The sequence below is a fragment of the Pinus tabuliformis genome, chromosome 1_2 (assembly GCF_031772625.1).
Source record: "Pinus tabuliformis cultivar Carrire ecotype Pingquan chromosome 1_2, CPIR1, whole genome shotgun sequence".
NCBI lineage: Eukaryota > Viridiplantae > Streptophyta > Pinopsida > Pinales > Pinaceae > Pinus > Pinus tabuliformis.
In genome coordinates this window covers 24,608,734-24,630,537 of record NC_142298.1, presented here as the reverse complement: position 1 = coordinate 24,630,537, position 21,804 = coordinate 24,608,734, and the positions used below count along the sequence as shown (strand labels likewise).

The window sequence follows — 21,804 nt, the reverse complement described above, 5'->3', positions numbered from 1 at the left end:
TCCTATCATGATCAGCTAGAGCTGGAGCTTCTCCTCCCTAGTTTTCCGCAATTGAATTGCGTTGCAGTTCCCCATTCATTAAACTGCTGCTGACATCATCAAACTTGAGGGTCCCTGCAGTTGTTGAAGTGCTCATAGCTACAATTAAATTTTTCCAATTATCTGGCTTAGAACACATTAGCAATATGGCTCTAATTTCATCATCTAAAATGATTTTAACAGAGACAAACTGATTAGTAATAATATTAAATGCATTCAAGTGCTCAGCAACTGAAGCACTCTCCTTCATTTTTAGATTATAAACCTTCTTCATCAAGAACACTTTTTGAATGTTGTGTTCTTCTCATATAGATCATGGAGCTTCTTCCATAATCCTTCAGTTGTCTTTTTTCTGGACACATTGAAATACACATTATTTGCTAAATATTGGCGGATTGTTGTAATCAATTTTCTATCTAGCTTATTCCACTCTTCATTTGTCATTGATGAGGGTTTCTTTGTTGTGCCCTCAATCGGCAAACACTTATCCTTTAAAATCAGTATATCCTCCATCTGTGATTTGCATAGGGAAAAATTAGCCCCACTCAACTTCTTCATATCTGTAATTGTTGTCTCCATTTTCAATCAAATTCACTCCCGAGAAACTCCACTTAAAAATAAAACTTTAATTATTTCTCTTTAAAATTTAGTAATAATGACCTTCCTCCTTTTAAAATACCTTTTTCAAATACTTTTCAAAATTCTAATATATAATTATATATTTTCATAATAAATATAAAAAACACATATAATGTCTTAACCTTTTCACATTTCACACGTACATATGTTGGTTTGAGAAAAAACTTGACGTAGTGCAAGCTTGATGTAAAAAAAACATACGAACACCACTTTTCAACTCCAAACTCCACAGATCTCCACGTTTCAAACTCCAACAACATGTTTCAGCATAGATCCACAACCTAGTTTTTCTTATAGCAACTGTCTTTTAGTTCCAACGTTCCTCAGCTATTTCCTGGACAACAGGGGTAACAGCCAACGTTTTAACGAACGCTGCCAGAGTAAAGCGATGGCACTAAGTAGCCTCGACAATGGATATTGGACCCTAGCTCTGATACGAGTTGTTAGATCAGAGCATACATAACACACAATGGATTTATACTCAGAGACTTAGACTGCAAAAGCAGAGAATAATTCAGACAAACAGAGAAATAGAGAAACAACAAGATTACTTAGTCAGAAACAGTGGAATAGATAAAACAATCACTGGAGAATAGAGATCACTTTGCATTACATAACAAGCTTGGGCCTTAGCTTTCAATCCCTGGCCATAGAAATTACAAATTTGTAGAGGCAGAAAAAGGATGTAAAATCATGTATGTGATTAAGATGAAGATCTCGAATGATCTAGAAACTACTGTTCATAAATTCGACTTCTCATTTAACAGTTTATGCTTTTAAAAATTGAATTCATCTAAATACACACATTTTGTTTCGATTTGATCGACGTAACTCACTAACTTGTGCTCATGGCCTCCAGAAACACCATGGGATGGTGGTGAGTATTTTCTCAAACAAAGATTTTCAGTTACATCCGAAATTATGACTGACTAAACCTGAGCAGTTTCTTCGAGGCATATCAGAAAATTTACGCCCTCAGAGTTGTCAAAACTTTTTGAATGGGATTATTGTGGTAATTAAGACTTTGTACATTCAGATATGCTTCTCAATCAACGATACGTATTCAGCTTATTTATTTATGATATATTATGTTTTCATTAAATTTGATAAAACATCCATGTTGTTTGGGGTTTTCACGTTGTTGTTTCTGAATTTTCCTTTGAAGTTGTATGGTAGAAATACAATTTTGTGATATCTCAGTTACTTTTGGATTTTTGACGAGCATATTCGAATTTATCTTTAGATTTGATTTTAACTTAAATGTAAGTATGATCTCAATAAATTTGATCAAAGAATTTGTTTTTTTTTTTCTTAAATTATATGTTATTTATATTAGTGTATATCTATATATATTTATAATTTGTTTTATGATTTTTTATGTTAATTTTAAGATGATAAAATAATAATCAATAAAATAAAATATATCTTTCTCAGCACAAACACACATTCATATAGCTGATGTTGGTACTAGATTGTTATGGATTTTCTCTGCCTTATATGATTTTATCTTGCTAGAGTTTGGATATAAAGATATTTTACCAATTTTGTAATAAATTTTTTTATATAAAAATAAGATATTTTATAAGGATTTAATATATTTCCTATATATAGTATGGTAGTTCACCATTGAGATTTTAAAACTCATAAATATAAAATAAAGGCCAATATTCAACTAAAAAAACATGTAATTTACTATTAAAATTATTAATTTTTTGGGTCAATATCATCCATTTAATCATATATATGTAAGAAATTAGGTGAATGTTTAACCAAATTGATGAATAATGTTTTCAGAAAATGTCCAAAGAAAGCCCATTTGCAAAATTTAGTGCCTAAAATTTTCCCATAAATTGTATTACTGCAAATTTGATTTTTCTTCATATATGATCTTGTTGATTAACCAATTTAGAAACTAATTTGATGTAACATAAAGTTCAAATTGATTTAGAACTTAAAGATAAAAAGAAATATTTGGTTTGCATATTTAATGTTGTGACATTGCTTGCTTTTCACAAAACAAACTAGATCTTCAGCAGGCATATTCTTAACTATGCAAACAACTTCAATAATACAACATGCTAGAGTTTTCACTTCACTTCTTCACATATCATGACATACATGTCCCGTATAAATAATATGTTTGGTTGGTCATTCAATGCCCACCTCTACCCTCACCACCACCATTTGCATCCCAAATGTCAACTTGTCAACTCTATCCTCTAACTATAAGGAGCTAGACTTTTAGCTTTTTGGTTATACTTCATTTTAGTGGGAGAATGCAAAAGGAAGAAACATTCTCATTAGAATATTTTTCAAAACAAATTATCATAGTTACAAACTAATATTTTATAAATCAAGTCCATAAATCTCATTGCATATGGTATAATAAGTGGTATGTTGTCGATGATATGTGTGACCCGATTATTTTCTTTCAAGATATCATTAAATGCGTTTAACATCCTCAAATATATGCAATTATTTCCTGAGTAGAATCTAATAAGGAAAATGTTTCACAAAAGTTGATTGGCATATAAATGATGGAAAATGATGCCTTCACCTTATATCAACCACATTTACTAATGTGATTGTGCTAGTATCAATGGTACTAATAACTTATTGATTAAATTCACTGCTTGCGTAAGAAAAGCCTAATTTATTACAACTTTAAATGAATAGAATGAACTTAAAACTTTTATTTATATACATATATAAAGACTATATGAAAACCTATAACATGTAACTGAGGTAATGACTATAAATACCTCATACAATATTTTTAATGTAACATGTGATGGTACATGTATTTTATGTCATCCTATCATAAACCATATTAAAATATATTTTATAAAATTTTATATATAATTGGAAATATAATTAATAAATATTTAGCTCTTAATAAAAATGAGAAATAATTATAAATTATATTATATTATTTTATATTATATGAATTTACTGTTTAAAATTATAATTTAATATAATTAAATTTATGAAATTTATATATAAAATATATTATGTGGTTTTTATAGTTAAGATTTTGTACTTCATTTTTCTAAAAGGTATTAAGTTCATATCGAAAGGGATAGAGTATAGGATGAAACATATTTTTTTTTTATCTTGAAAATTATATTTTATAAGAAATAAAGAAACAAATTACACATAACAATTTTTGAATATTACTTTTTTTCTTTACATTGTTGGGGAACAATGAAACCCCATGGTAACTCTTATTTTTTTGTTTATCTTATGAACCAAAAATGATGTACACATTATTTTTATGTGTGGGCACAAATCATCTCGATCGAGGTGTTCAAATGTGTGCCAAGGGAGGAGGAAGGGTGAGCACGCTCCCCTACTGCTTCCAATCACATTTAAGAGGGGGGATGGCATGACTATCTTACCCCATGGAGGGACACATGTTAGCCATCATACATATGTTCACATTAAGATGTCATCTCTCATTCCCGTTGTGACCCAAATTTTGTGGCTCCCTCTTCTTTTGCAACCTATATGACATTCGTACCCCACATGTGAGGTATTTCTGCCATGGCACTGGCTTTATAGAAACTCGGTTTCTCTGTTGCAACCCCGTGTTCTTCTGCAATCCAATTGGTAGACTCTCATTGTAGGTGGGATATCTCCACCACAACATTGGATCTGTGGGGACTTAGTTGCATGGAGGTTTTGACTCTATGGAGATCAAAGTTAAGTACATCCACACAATGTTGATCCTTCAATTAATGAGCAAGGAAGTAACGATAAAGGAAGTGACTTATGGGACATCAAAAGTGGCACTAGTAACGGAGAAAGATGATATGGTAACCTAGGCCCATTTGGTTTTGGTTGTATTATTCAAGTTCATAAATTACATCATCTTTATATAAACTCAGGCTCCTTGGGAATCAACAACAATAATGTAGTGGATCTCGCAGGCTTAATAACTAGGTTGGAAATCACAAAGGAACAAGCTTCCTCCAAAATATATATGGAGGGAAATTCTCAAGTTATTGTTAACATGTTCAACAAGATTCATAATGGCACTCCAGTTCATAAATTCTTAGTAAGATAGTGCTTGGGGGAATTCATATGCACGGATCCTATATGCCTTCTCTAGCCCACCCATTTTTCCCACATGTGTACCATTATGGTTTCCATCGGTCTCTCCCTTAGCTTTGTAATTCACTCTCTTGGTTGGATTTTGTTTGATTAAGTTCTGCTAACTATAAGGTTTCCTTTGGCCTCTTTCACTCTACTGCTAGTCTCTCCTTACATAGCCTCTCTTTCTTGGACACTTGCCTTCCCACCTCTGCCTTCAACTTTTGTATTCTATCCTCGTGTTTCTACTCCCTCCATGCCCTTCCAATGGAAACGTGTTTTTTGAGGTGCGGAGTATTATCAAGAGTGAGATTCTTGGGACCTAAACATTGCTTCTCAAGTTCAACTACAACAAATAAAACTATTAGAGGCCATGTTCCTTGATATAATCCAGGTGGAGCCAAAACTATGGATAAAGTAAAAAGAATATCTAGAAATATATGGGCAAACATGATATCTCAAATGACTATTCTGGACCTTGTGATGTTTTATGAAACTTCTATGGCTCAAGGGTTATACATGACACCTCAAATGACCATATGTGACCCCTCAATGAAACCTTTAGCCTTCAAGTGGGGATATTAGCATCATTAGGAGATTTTGAGTGTCAGGTATGTGTCTTGGGTCCTTAGTTGATAGAGGATGTCTAGGTCTTAGGTCCTGAAAGAAGCGTCTAGGCATCTAGGTACATCAAAAATATTTTAAACCATTACAAAGGACCCTTTAATTATATCCTTTCTCTCTAAATGGGTTAGTAAATTTTATGACTTTTTAAATATTATGCACAAGTCTCTAGAGCATGGATATGGTTGGAGGAACAAAGTCAAGAGTTTGGCCTTAAACGAAGATTATAGGCTTCTCTAACTAAGAATTACACCTTCGAGGACTACAAATGACCTTTAAAGGGCACCCTTTTCCTCTAACTAAAATCATAGGCTCTTTCCATAAATATACTAACTTTATGGAAGATAAAAGTGAGTCAAAACATGGAATTTAAAGTGTGTTCAATAAATAAGTGACCTTCTAATAACATATAAGGAAATGATAGGAAGTAGTAATTTACTGTGGAACATGATGGAATGTTCTTAAATAGTTATGTTGGAATAATCATAATGGAACAATCTTGGTAGTCATTAGAATATAATTGGACGTATATGGTCATAGGAAGTTGAATGTGCATGAATAATACATTTTTATATTACCAAATCTCCAATATGTATGTGTAAAATCATTATGGATTCAAGTAAGTGACTTTGTTTCTTATTATGTAATAAGTGGGAAGTAGAATGACCATGTCAAGTGATGAGCATGGAATATATGAATTAGAATAATCTTGGTATAAATACTTGTCACCAAGGATATTAAAGTCAAATTCTATATGATGGACAAAATTTACATATTATGATTGTGAAATTCTAATTGATTCAAGGAGTAAGTCACCAAGTAAGAATCATTTCTATATACAAGTAGATAAAGCATGATGGAATACCTTAAATGATAATGACCTAGTATCCAAACTCCAAGGTATAATGGACTTTGAAATAAGTTAGGAAATTATGAGGATTGATTTTAAAACTTTAATGATCCAAAAGATATACAAGGCAAAGAAAAGAGATATTGAGTTACTAGAAGATACACTTAACAATATCATGATCAACATGAAAATTTTAGTGTGATATTGATGATTAAACACATGTTATCAATAACTTATTTTTGATATTCATTACGAGAATAAGAGCATTTTCCTAGATTATTACAACTTTAGATAAGTAGAATGAACTTACAAATTTTAGGTATATAATTAGATGAAGAAACTATATGAAATCCTCTAACATCTCAATAATGTAGTGATTATAAATACCTCATACAAGATTTTTAACATAACATGTGATTGTACTTGTATTACATGTCATCCCATATCATAAACCATATTAATATATAGTTTATAATATTTTGGATAAATGAAAATATAATTAATAAATATTTATGTGTTAATTAATAAATTAGAAATCAACAATAATTACTAATTATATTGTATTCTATTATAATAATTTACTATTTATAATTATATTTTAATATAATTAAGTCTATAAAATTTCTATATAATAAGTAATATGTGTTTTTTTTGTTATGAAGTTTAATCATTAAGAATTTTTGCTTCCCTTTTTTTGGAAGGACATAGGTTCAAATCCAAAGGGGTAGAGTATAGGATGAAACGAATGTTGTTTATCCTGAACTCAATCTACATCCGCTTCTGGAACTATATATGCAGCTGTTAGTGGTGCTTTCTTGGGAACTGGGGCTGGCTCATCCCTTCCAGGGCAAGAGCTTGTTAGAGAGCCAGCATCCATGCTAGTTAATTTACCTACCAAAACATCACCTGTGTCTATCCAAGATCCTAGCATTACAAGACCATTTTCGTCATTTTTTTGTTAAAAATAAAGAAACAAATAAGACAACAATTTTTGAATACTACCTTTTTTCTACATTATTGGGGGCAACAATGAGTCCCCATGGGACCTCTTATTTTTTTATTTATCCTATGCATAAAAGTAAATGTACACATTATTTTTAAGCTTCTGAACAAATTATCATTGATTGAGGTGTCAGAAATTGTGCCAACAAAGCAGGAAGGGGGTGCCCGCCACCTCACTGCCTCAAATCACATGGATGGCATGGTTATCCTACCCCATGTAGCCACACATTTTATCCATCATACATACTTTCACAGTAATATGGAATCTCTCATTAAGTTTTCAAGCTCTTGACTAGACGTTTGTGGCTATATCTTCTTCTACAACCTTTGCAACATTCATGCCTCACATGTGGGGTATTTCTCCCAATGGTGTTGGCTTTATAGAAACTTGGTCTCTTTATTGCAACTCTATGTTCTTCTGTAGTTCCAATGGTATACTCCCACTATAGGTAGGATATCTCCCCAATGACGTTGTCTCTGTGGGGTCTCTATTGCATGGACGTTTCAACTCCTTAGAGACCAACATTAAATACATGCACCCAATGTTGATCCTTCAATCATGGAGCAGGGTGATATTGAAAAAGGAAGTGAATTATAGGACATCAAAAGTGGTGAAAGTAAGGGACAAATCCAAAATGGGAAGTGGTTGGAAAGGATTTGAGCTTCACCCAAAACATCTCCATGCCTGGTGGGTAGGAAATTGTAAGGAGATTTTTTCTATGTCCAATCTCTACAACATTCTTGGCTTGTTAGTATTTTGCATGCCAGAATATGTTTTATGAACTACAAGGTGTCTCAATGGTGTGGAATTTCATGGTGAGATTAAGATTTTATGGTTGTTCGGTCCTTCCGAAAGAGTCTCTTTGTTTTTTAATCCTTTGTTTCAATAGCTAATCAAATTTCTAGACCTTTCTGGTTATTGAGTGTTAATTTTTTTTTTATTATTCTCCTGGACCCTATCAAATTATTTCACTAGTTATCCCTTCTACTGTCACATCTCCTATGGATACTAACATAATTTTTATTTTTTTTGGATTCTCAACCATTTACCTTTAAAGTCAACATGCATTCCTTTGTTATTTTTTCCATATGCACTTGGTAATAATGATTTATTACGTGTGTTCATTATTCTATGCATCAAAGTTTAGTTTATTTATTCGATATGTTTATATTGTAATAAAGGGTCAACCCCTATTGTCATTCTCATTAACCCAGGTGTTAGAGATGGGCTGATCACCCTTTCCAATATTCATATTAAGTGCCCACACCTTTGAATTAATATGTGTATGTGATATTTGATATTCTAGGTCAAAGGTTGGTGATGAATGAGTAATATTTTTGGCATGATTCACATGGGGCACTGTTATTCATGTTTCAAACCCCTGGAACCAACCCTATCTTCTATTGGATCCTGGTGAGGTTAAGATGCGAGAAGTACTACTCCCAACTTGCCACCTCATCTCGTTCACATGGGAAGTTAGGTGGGCTTTGGATTATGTGTAACTGTGGAGATATACCTGTATGTAGATCGATGGTGGAAGATGATTTTCAAACCCTAAATGGCTTTTACCTTTACTTGGCCTTCCCACTACTCATTGTTGCCACTGCCCTTCAGGGGAAAACTTTGTCGATCTCTGAGGTGAGGTTTCTAGTAGAGGTTCGCCCTTCCCCCATTCGGTGTTGTTCACCATCTCCAAGCTCAGTCATTTTTTGTTGACGAGTTTATGCAGTTATACACAAACCCCTCTACTTTCGTTTTAGTTTATCTTCCTTATGTCAACCATATTTCTAGTTCAAGGTGGTCATTGGCCTAAGTTATGCCTCAATGGCGACCCTCACGACTCTAGCCACATAGTGCACATAATAATTTTTTTCCGCTTTTGCTTCTCCCCTTGAAGGCAAAAATTTCATCAAGGTTACTCCAACATGTAAAAGGGCTTTGCTTTTATTTTCCTATAATATCCCTCTTGATAATTTCCTAAGTTCTATTTTTATTTCTTGACTGATTATTATGGGTTTCTTGGCCTAGAGGGTGATCTCTTTCACGAGGGTGAGGATGTGATATATATTACACTTTACAACACCTCCCCGAGAGTTTATTTCACCAGTTATGCTAATGGAACTTATAGCTTCATAATATAATATATTTATTAATATTAGTATTAATATTAATATTTATATCACTTATATTAAAAATGTTAATTTCATTAATAATAATAATAACTTCATAATAATATTAAGATCAATATTCATATTAATATTAAATTTAATGTTTATTATTAATTAATAATAATTTTATTATTATAAACCTAAAATAATAAAAAACTAATATTATTAAAATCCCAACAAATAAAACCTAAAAGTAAGCCAATAACATTATTTTTATCAATATTATTAAATTAAAAGTATGGATCCAACCCATGTTTCAATAGCTACACCAAATAAAAAGTAAGGATACCAAATTGCAATACCAAGTTTCAATAATAATAATAATAATAATAATAATAATAATAAAGAAGAAGATAACCAGATTGCACAAATAATTTTTTTAATATATTAAAAGGAAAACAAACATAAGAAATTGGAAAACCATTCACACGCTTTTCATATCAACTATGAAAAACCAGTCACATACTTTTTATAACGAGTATGAAACCAAAAAAAAATATTGAAATTATAAATTCTTCAGCCAAATTCGAATATAGACAGCTTCTTAGGCATAAATATTTAAACTTAATCAAATTTTACTTTCCACCATCTCAAGGATAACATTGTTTCATTTAACATCAAAACTAACCTCTGCTTAAAATATAAGCTAATTTCAGAAAAAGATCGATCAGTGGGACCAAAGACATTAGGTTAATATGAATATGTTTGATCTATTTGTCAAGGACTCGTATTAGCCTTGCAGAATTACCGAGCATATGAAAGTTTCCAGTGAGTCGTGTTTGTCTTGCAAATTCGCGTAGTGGTCACGTTAATCGCGTAGGGCGAACGAAGAAATTGCACGAGTAAAATCGAGAGACTTTGGCGAGCAAAGAAATTGGATGAATAAAATCCACATAGTAATCATGAAGATGGAAAGAGGAATTAAATCGATTGTTTCACATAGGAAATCGGGAAAGAGGTCGTCGTGATCGGCAGTTTGAGGATGACGCGGAAACTTTTGGTATGTGTTAAATTTAGTTGGGATGTGTTAATTTCACGGTAGATTTTAAAAATATTTTCGTATTTTATGAAAGAAGCAAAATCGATTGTTTAATCGTATTCGGAATATTCATGGAATGTGCGGAGATATTCCTGGAATGGCTCGTGCTAAACTACGACTCCATCTGTACATCACGCTCTCTGGTGTTTGTTTCTTCTTCAGAAATTTCCCTCACGCACTCTGCCCCTTGTTTTTTCTTCACTAAACAATAGTTTATTTAGTAGCTTAATGTACATCACACATTTTATCTTAATCCTTTTCTTAGTATAATCTAGATAAGAATTTCGTGGGATATTTGTGATCGCTAGTTTAAGACGGCGTGGAACATCTACAAGTTGATATGACTTTCGTGCAGTATACGCTACGCTAATATCAAGTTTTGGCTGGCTACCCTCGGCTATATATAGAGTGCCATTCGTGGTATACAACATGAAATAAGCTCCACTGCAATTCCCTCGTTTTGTAGTTGTGTTTAATTACTTGTTGGTGGCCGTTGAAATGGGGGCAAGAACATTTGCAGTTTCGATTTATGTTACAGCAATAATAGCGTTAATATTTAACGTTTATCTTCAAGGTAAGGTTACAGTAATCCCTTGACTGCATTGCATATGGTATTTTATGTACGTAAATGAGTTATGATATGATAAAGAAATATTTGTTTGCTTTGGTAAGTGCAGGAGCTACGGCTGTGACATTTGTGATCAAGAACCAGTGTTCATACACGGTATGGGCCGCAGGTACTCCCGTAGGCGGCGGTCAAGCGCTGGGGCAGGGGCAATCATGGAGTGTTGACGTGCCCGCAGGAACAAGCTCAGGCAGATTTTGGGGACGTACGGGATGCTCCTTCGATGCCTCTGGTAAAGGAAGCTGCCGCAGTGGTGACTGCGGCGGCGTGCTCAGGTGTACACTCTCGGGACAGTCTCCTACAACACTGGTCGAATATACTCTGAATGGGGGCAACCAAGATTTCTATGACCTCTCTGTAATTGATGGTTTCAATGTCCCTCTCTCCCTAACTCCCTCCGACAGTAGCTGCAAAGCACTGACTTGCAAAATGGACAAGTGCCCTGATGCCTACCTATATCCCAGTGATAACACGAAAACCCACGCTTGCGCTTCTGGTGCTAAATACAACCTTATATTCTGCCCTTGATGACAACATAAAATCCATCCCTGCTTATCATACCTTATTCTCTTATCATACCTTGTTCTCTGTTCGCTACATAAAATCCATCGCTAACTTTGATAAATAAACCGAATTCTATGCAGTATCATATCTACAATAAGAATACTACAATGCTGGTTGTAGTATCATATTTATAATAAGAATACCATTGTGTGCAAAAAGATCTATCCCATAGAAAGGAAGTTATATCCTCTGAAAAAGGAAAAGGCATAATTATTTTTATAATATTTTTACTACTTAGTTTGTAAATGAGTAATGTTATTTTGGATATCTTTACCCTGTATATGGATGAATTTGGATATATTTAAGGTGTACATGAATAAAATGGATATTAGAGATCAAATAATTTTAAGTGATTTAATAAATAAATATATATGATTTTATAAACATTTTTATTTATAACTATCAGAAATAATTATATAGATTATAATTATTTTTTGAAGATAGATCATATTAATTGGTTTTAAATTTTGACCAAATCTTATCTATGTGATTAACTAGAAAAGCTTATTTTTACATTATGGATCACAAATGTCTTATATCTAACATTATTACCCTGTATAGAAAGGAAATGACTTATAAAAATTATATGCTATTTATAGATAACGAATTTATTATTTTTAATAATTTAATAAATAATTTAAATTTTTTAAGATAAATGATTATATAGATTATATGTTGTTTATCTATAATAAATTTATTAATTTTTAAATTATTATGTGATGCATTTTAAATAATAATGAAGATGATTTTAAATTGATATTATTATTATATTTTAAATTAAATTTTAAATAATAATAATTTATTGTGAATTTTATTTTCATTTATTTATCGTTAATATATATTTTTTTTATTAAGAATGTTTTTATAATTTTATTAATAAACAAAATCTATATTCTATTTATATTATACACTATTATATTTATAATAATAATCATATCATATTTACCTATCAATTTGACAAAGAAAAAATATAACACAATTTAAAATATTATATTATATTTATATTCTAAATTCTTTGCAAGGAATTATAATTTTATAACATTTACATATAAATTTTAGGGAAAGTAAATATTGTTTTTTAGTTCTATGTGAATCTATCTTTATATACTTCCCAAGCTTATTTCCAATTTCTTTTAGTATTTTATGAGGTAAAAAATAGAGAAATATTATGCAATCTAACCCACATTAACATTTTGGAAACCATCATTATATTAGCATCAAATTCCTGAAACTGTAAGGTTATAAAAAAGACTTAGAAAAACCCCAAAACCATAAATCTTCTCTTAAAACAAATTCATTTTCTTTCCCTGTTTCAAATTTAATCCAAAAAAATAAAATATATATATATATAAATGAATACCATAATTTATTATCCATCTAATAAAATTCCATTGAAATAGATCCGTTTCTGCATATAACTGTCTGGGATTGAAAGATTGAACTAATATCATTAACTTATGAATGATCTACTACCATTTCTAGAACTTAATTCCGCTAATCCACAATGTAGGGACGAGGAACATTGGGAATATGATCAGATTTGACTCGAGTGTCAGTTTTCACTTCGATTACATTTTTGAATGATGTGATCCATTGGGTTTCTTTGGATTTTGACGGGAAGATCCTACCCCATTATCAAGTTCAACTAAATAGCTGAGTCATTACTCAATCCATTGTCTTCCAATGGATACGTGTCTTGAAGCACCTTGCTCTCATGTTCAAGTACTTGAAAATTCGTTGGTTACCGAGTTGAAAGTGGATTAAATACCTCAGTTTTTCTACAACATACCATTCCCAAATCCAATAAACAAAGTATTTTCCACTCAGGTATTTTATACAACTTTGAAAAATTTTCTTCCTTCATTCTCTTCATTCTCTCCTCTAGATACGCCATATCCGAGGTTTTTTTTAGTAAATCTATAATTGACGGGTCAATATCTAAAGCTTTGAGAGCTCCTTTCCACATTATATACCACCAAATCTAGGTCAACGTAGCAGATCCTGTAAACCCTTTCGCAGTAGATTTTGCTCCTTAACGAGCCTCTCCTCCTTCTCTACAAACAAATCCATGATGAGAGAATATAGATCTAGGTATATGAAACTGGATCTGCAACCACGGCTAATGATCGCAGTAGAAAAGAGAGAGGCACAAATCCAGTCTTCCTAGATAACTCAATGACAGATTTGTTGAAAGCCATAAAAGGTCTACGTCGTGGGTTCCACGGGTGGAAATTGGGAAGTCGTCGCTACTATGATATCGGGAATCAGGTTTATTTTCCCCTCTGTCGGGTTTATTTTCCCCTCGGCATAGTGTGTAAACAAACCCTAACCCGACCTCCGATTAGTCCATTCGCACTTGTCGTGATTGGATTTTCTATGGCAAACTCGGCTGGATGTGTTGCTAATGATTTTTATTATACAAATTTATTTATGGTTAATCATTTTTATTACAATCATTTTCATGGATTTTATTCCATGAATGTGTTTTTTCAAATAATTAACTATTTAAATTATTTTCTCACTAAAAGCAAACTCTTAATACCATATTAAAATAAACAATTTTAAATAATAATTTAATATCATTGATCTAAAACTAAATCATTTACAGAAAAGCACTAATGACAATGTCAAACAAACATTCATGGCAATATTGGGCATTTATTTAATGAAGTGCATGTATGTGACCATAAACTCAACATGATAATAACATTGACCATTATAATACTTTGTATGCAACCTCTAAATTATGAACCATCGTTCCCTTCCAAGCTCTGTGAGGCACTTCCAAGCTCTGCTCACTCTAATTTGATGGTGTAAGGTTGAAGGGGATTGCGTTAGTGAGCTTTGGGATGGTGTAAGGGTGAAGGGGATTTATAGCCAAGCTTCCATCAGATTTTATTGGTTATGTGTCAAGTGTTTCACAAAACATGGTAGAGAACTACATAAGGAGTAATGGACCACTCGAGGAGCTTCCAACAAGAAATTAATTAACTGCAGTTGGTTTCCGTAATTGAAGGAAATAACTGCAGTTGGTTTCCATAATTGAAGGAAATAACTAGCAAATTGTTTCCAAATTATCGTCGGCCGTTGGAAGCTGTAAAGGGAGCTTAACATTATCCCACTTGGTTCATACTTCCAATCTAATGTCTCATATTAAAACCCATTGATAATCTTTAGCAAGTAATAGATACATGAATCATGGTGATAAGTACTCTAATGACGAGTATTATCTTCCATGTATTACTATGTATTTATTTCTATTATAATTTATGTGGCAACAATTTCGTAATGAATAAACCTTATGTTTATTCTTGGTCCTACACAGATGAATTTTCTCAAATCAAATTAAGGTGCACATAAATATGAGAAAAATATCACAATAATTAAAAATTTCATTGAAATAACATTGTCCATACAATGAGAAACTACATAATGGAACCAAGTCCCATATTCATTACATGATCCTTGAATTTCAATGGTGGCATGCCCTTAGTCAAAGGATCAACGATCATCAACTCAGTGTTGACGTGCTTAATGACCACTTTCTTTTCTTCAACACGTTCCCTTATAGCTAAATACTCCAATTCAATGTGTTTATTTCGACTCCCACTTTTGTTGTTTTTATCGGTAAAAACAACAACTAAATTGTTGCAATATATTCTCAATGGCTTAGAGATAGAATCCATAATTATAAACTCAGAAATGAAACTCTTAAACCATACACCATGTAAAGTAGCCTCAAAATAGGAGACGAAATTGGCTTCCATAGTGGAAGTGGCAATCAAGGTCTCCTTGACACTCCTACATGATACAACTCCACCGGTCATCATAAAAATGTATCCTAATGTTGATTTGTGTGAATCAACACATCCAACAAAATCAAAATCTGAGTAGCCAATTATTTCCAAATTGTTCGTCTGTCTATACATAAGCATGTAATTTTTGGTTCCTTGAAGGTACCTCATTAATTTCTTTGCAGCTCTCCAGTGGTTTAAACGTGGATCGCTCTAATATCGTCCCAACATTCCCACAACAAATGCAATGTCAGGCGTTGTGCAGACTCAGCATACATTAGGCTTTCGATAGCAGAAGCATATGGAATGTTCTACATTTGTTCCCTTTAAAAGTCGTTCTTTGGGCATTGGTTCAAATTGAACCTACCACCCTTCACAATGGGAGCTACACTTGGTGAACAATCCTTCATCCAGAATCTTTCTAAAATTTTATTAATATAGGTTTCCTGAGACAGACCCAAGATGCCTCGAAATTTGTCTCTATCGATCTTAATGCCAATGACATAAGATGCCTCACCCATATCCTTCATATCAAAATTTTTAGAGAGGAATTGTTTCACCTCATGTAGCAAACCCTTATCATTGGTTGCTAGCAAAATGTCATCCACATATAAAACAAGAAAACAAATTTTACTCCCACTGAGTTTCAGGTATATATGTTGATCCATAATGTTTTTTACAAAACCGATTGAAGAAATTACATTATGGAATTTCAAATATCACTGGAGGGATGCTTGTTTTAAACCATATAAGGATTTCTTGAGCTTGCAAACTAATTTCTCACCATCACTAGAGGGGAATCATTCAGGTTGTTTTATGTAAACCTCCTCCTTTAGATCTCCATTAAGAAATGTCGTTTTCACATCCATTTGTTGCAACTCTAAGTCAAAATGGGCTACTAATGCCATAATAACATGCAATGAGTCTTTCTTAGATATAGGAGAAAAATTCTCTATGTAGTTGATTCCTTCTTTCTGAGTGAATCCCTTAGCAACTAGTCTTGCCTTATATCTCTCAATGTTGCCCAATGAGTCTTTCTTTGTCGTAAAGACCCATTTACATCCAATGGATTTTGCACCATTAGGCAACTCAACAAGATCCCAGACTTCGTTACTCTTTATAGAATTCATCTCTTCGTTCATGGCATCGTACCATAATTCTGATTCTTTGCAACTCATGGCTTGTGAAAAAGACTCGAGATCATTTTCGACTCCAATGTTGTAGTCAGATTCTTACAGACACACAACATAATCATCAGGAATTGCTGATCTCTTTGGTCTAGTAGATCTTCTTAATGTTGTACCATCATTTTCCTAAGAAGTATGTGGTTCAAATCGTTGTTCAAAAGTTCTTGGCAACTCTTGAACTACCTGATCTACTGGAATGTCATTAGCAGCTTGTGGAACTCCGATAAATGGTTGTTCAACACCAGTTTGCACTTGAGGGGTGTTGTGAACAATAACCAATATATCATTTGAGGTGGAAGGTTGAGATTCTGAATGATCCTTCTCAGAAACTATGTTCCTGGTTTGATTGCTCCCACTAATCAAGTCATTTTCAAGAAACTTTGCATTTCTTGATTCTACAATCCTAGTGTTGTGAGATGGACAGTAAAATATGTAACCTTTAGAGCTTTCAGCATATCCAACGAAATACCCACTAATGGTCCTTGGGTCTAGCTTCTTCTCTTGTGGATTATATATTCTCACTTCAGATGGGCATCTCCAAATGCGCATATGTCGCAAACTCAGTGTCCAACCTTTCCATAATTCAAATGGCATTTTAGGAACAACCTTGGTTGGAACTCGGTTTAATATATACACTACCATCTTAAGTGCTTTAGTCCACAAGGATTTAGGAAGATTGGAGTTGCTAAGCATACTCTGCATCATGTCCAATAATGTTCGGTTTTCTCTTTCTGCTACACCATTCTGGTCGGGTAAACTAGGCATGGTGTATTGGGCAAAAATCCAATGCTCTTGAAGAAATTTTGTGAATGGCCCAGGTGCTTGTCCATCTTCTATGTATCTACCATAATATTCTCCACCTCTATCTAATCTCACGATCTTAATTTGCTTGCTGCATTGTTTCTCTACTTCAGCCTTAAAGATCTTAAAGGCATCTAAAACTTCATTATTTTTATGAAGCATGTAGAGATACATATATCATGAGTAATCATCTATAAAAGAGATGAAGCATCTTTGACCGTTTGAGTCCATGTTTAGACTAAATATATCATATGTATGATCTCTAATATGTCCGAACTCCTATTGACACCTTTCTTTGACTTGTTGGTCTGCTTTCCCTTTATGTAGTTCACACAAGTCTCAAAATCAGTAAAATCCATAGTATTAAGTACCCCTTAATTTCCCAATATTTTTATTCTTTCTATGGAGATATGACCTAATATCCGGTGCCACAATTTAGAGGAATCTTCATTAATAACACATCTTTTAGTGCCAGTGTGAACATGCATTGAATCATAAGTGACATTATTTTGTAAATTAATATAGTAAAGACCATTAGACACAATACCATTTCCAACACAATCAGATTTATAAAATAAACTAAAGGATGTTTCTGAAAAGTTGAAGGAATATCCAAAATGTACAAGCCTTGAAACTGAAATCAAGTTTCTAGAAAAACTTGGAACATAAAAGGTCTTTTCTAATTCTAAAACAAAGCCACTACTTAAAGTTAAATATCATGTTCCTATATCTTCCACATGCGATCCCATCTTATTTGCTGATAAGATTATTTGCTCACTTCGCATTGGCTTCCTTAGGTTTTGCAAACCCTGCAAGGAATTCGAAATGTGAATTTTTGATCCAGAATCAATCCACCAGGTGTTAATATTGACATTAACCATATTAGATTCATAACAAACAAATAAGATTGGATTACCTTTGTCCACAAGCCATTTTTGAAATTTGGCACATTCCTTCTTCATGTGTCCCTCCTTTTTACAAAAGAAACACATGGAATCCTTCTTGTATCAGCTTGGGGAGGTACATTACCTTTCCTTTCCGATTGGCTTGAGATTTTCCCTTTCCACACATTACCATCATTGCACTTTCTCCTAGTTCCATCATCAATCTCTCTTCCTCTTGAACACACATGGTCATGAGTTCATTAATTGACCATTTATCCTTATGTGTGTTGTATGAGATTTTGAAGGGTCCGTATTGGTGTGGAAGGGTGTTCAGGATGTAGTGCACCAAGAAGGACTCCTATATTTCAACCTTGAGTTTCTTCAATTGAGCCACAATGTCCTCATTTGCATGATGTGCTCGCATACACCTTTCACGCTAGTGAGCCTTAGGGATGAGAACTTCATGATTAGGGTGCTTGCTAGTGCCTTGTCTGAAGTGACGAATTGATCATCGATGGCTTTCAGCAAGTCTCAGACCTTTTCATGCTGATCAATGGAACCACGAATACCAGCTAAAATTTTAGTCTTAATGAACATCATGCTTAGGCGATTATATCACTCCCATCATTCATAAAGCGTGATGTCCACTGCAGTGCTGGTATTAGTGAGTGACGGTGGTTCATCTTTCCTAATAGCATAGTTTATGTCCATCCACCCCAAATGAAGGAGAACTATCTCCTTCCAGACTTTATAGTTATCTCCCTTAAGTTCAGGAATATCACAACGAATATCAGAGAAATTTTTAGGGTGTAAAACTGCATAAAATTAAAGATCACATGCTTATGTTAAAAAATTGAGGCCTAAAAATAAAATTTCATGCTTTACCAATGTAAATCATGCTTAAAATTGAATGTAATGACATACAAATTGTCTGTGGACTAAATTTTCAATTCAAGCAGATTCAATTATTCTTTCTCATAGAATTTATCAAATTATTCACTTAATTCATAATTCTAAAGGGTATATTATGATTATAATTCGATATAAATTCTATCTTAGATTTCAACTTTATAATAAAACTATTAATTCATAATTCCTGTGTGTAATTTATGAATATTTTATCCTAATTAATTACATAAATATAATAAAAATTCCTGTGGGATAAAATTTATTATATTTAGTATAATTAATTACAATTGATGTCTAAATATTCTTTATGTGATCGTAATTAGTCATAATATATAATTTTATTTAATTAGAGATGATGTGGATATTCCCTAATCAATTAAAAATTATATGGATCACTCAGACATTATTTCTTTTATGCATAAAAATAAACTTGATATGTGAATAATTAGAAATTGCATAAATAAACTAAAATATTCGTGCATAGCATTCAATGATGGGTCTGGTATACTCATCCAAAATAGCATGTATTAATTAGAGCATAGATAATCAATTCATGCAAATTAAATATGAGCATAATTAATAAATTTGCACAACAATTATCCAAATTGCATATAATTAAACCAAATAAATATTATAAACATAAAAATTGAGAAAAAATTAGACATATTTCCAAATAAATGTCTTAATTCAGAAAACCCTCTAAATATGGCATTGAGCCAAACAAAGTATGTCTATAAACATCAAGGCAGATATAAAACACGCTATTATACCAAATGATAGCTGAATAACGATTCTATAAAGTAGAATAAACATTTAAAAGAATAAAAACACTTTAATACCCAATAAAAAATATATCTCCAGCCATTGATGCTGCTCACACTCCAAAACCAAACTTTCTGCTACACTTGAGACAGTCCCTTCTTTTGTTTTCTGATGTGTTAACATGTGTTTTTGGCTAGATCAAAATCGGTAGTCTCAAAGACCTCCTTGGATGGATGCATGCACGAAAGAAATAAGAGATTCCAAAACTCACCCGCCGTCCTTCTTCCTTCTAGTATCAAATCTTTACTTATTTGTATTGAAAACTTGTATTAAGGCAAGGAAAGTGAGCATATAAAAGCTGAAGAGAGAATGTCTGTGGTGCATCAAGGCTGCTTAGTGACAGAATTAGAATTTGTATCAATGCATTCTGCTATTTTTCTTTCATGAAATTAACACACTCACACTTCGTATATAATCTTATCACCTCGATCAAGTCCCATGTGAACGTCAAAAGCACGCGTGAAACCGCTAAATCATATGAAACTGCACCCTCCCTCAACTTTGCAAATGTCACCCTTAGATTTACAAACTTCACCAAAAATCTCTCATCCGTGAGGCACTTCCAAGCTTTTCACGCTCTAACTTGATGGTGTAAGGTTGAAGGGGATTGATTTAGTGAGCTTTAGGACCAAACAAAAGTATTTATAGCCAAGCTTTCATCAAAATTCTATTGGCTATGTGTCAAGTGTTCCACAGAACATGGTAGAGAACTGCAAAAGGAGTAATGGAACACTCCAGGAGTTTCCAACAAGAAATTAATTTACTACAATTGCTTTCCCTAATTGAAAGAAGTAACTGTAGTTGGTTTGTGTAATTAAAGGAAATAACTTGTAGATTGTTTCCAAATTATCAGCGACCATTGGAAGCCATAAAGGGAGCTTAACAGTATCATATATACAACAATAATATTACAATGTTGGTTGTAGTATCATATTTATAATAACAATACCATCGTGTGCAAGAAGATCTATCCCATAGAAAGGAATTTATATCCTTTGAAAAGGGAAAATGCATAATTATTTTTATAATATTTTTACTATTTAGTTTGTAAATGGGTAATGTTATTCTCGATATATTTAACTTGTATATGGGTCAATTTGGATATATTTAAGGTGTACATGAATAAAATCGATATTAGAGATTAATTGATTTTAAATGATTTAATAAACAAATAGATATATATGATTTTATAAACATTTTTATTTAGAAATATGAGAAATAATTATATAGATTATAATTATTTTTTGAGGATAGACCATATTAATTGGTTCTAAATTTTGATCAAATCTTATAAATGTGATTAATCCAAAAAAATTATTTCTACATTATGGATCACAAAGTCTTAGATCTAACATTATTACCGTGTATGGAAAGGAAATGACTGATAAAAATTATTTGTTATTTATATATAACCAATTTATTTATTTTTAATAATTTAATAAATAATTTTAAATACTTTAAGATAAATGTTTATATAGATTATATGTTGTTTATCTATAATAAATTTGTTGATTTTTAAATTATTATGTGATACATTTTAAATAATAATGAAATTGATTTTATTATTATATATTATATTAAATTTTAAATAGTAATAATTTAATGTGAATTTTATTTTCAATTAATTATCATTAATATTTTTTTTTATTAAGAATGTTTTTATAATTTTATTAATTAACAAAATTTATATTCTATTTATATAATAGACTATTATATTTATAATAATAATCATATCATATTTACATACCAATTTAACAAAGAAAA

General features: G+C 32.2%; 1 protein-coding gene across 1 annotated transcript; it reads left to right on the top strand.

Moving 5' to 3' along the window:
• Positions 1-11,079: 11,079 nt before the first annotated feature.
• LOC149204150 (thaumatin-like protein) lies at positions 11,080-11,896 on the top strand. The gene has a single exon (XM_089393218.1). The coding sequence runs from the start codon at positions 11,083-11,085 to the stop codon at positions 11,605-11,607; it is 525 nt and encodes a 174-aa protein (XP_089249344.1). The 5' UTR covers positions 11,080-11,082; the 3' UTR covers positions 11,608-11,896.
• The last annotated feature ends 9,908 nt before the right edge of the window (positions 11,897-21,804 follow it).

Bases quoted from the DNA above. Each gene is read 5' to 3' on its own strand.
- LOC149204150 (XM_089393218.1), top strand. From the start codon at position 11,083: ATGAGTTATGATATGATAAAGAAATATTTGTTTGCTTTGGTAAGTGCA.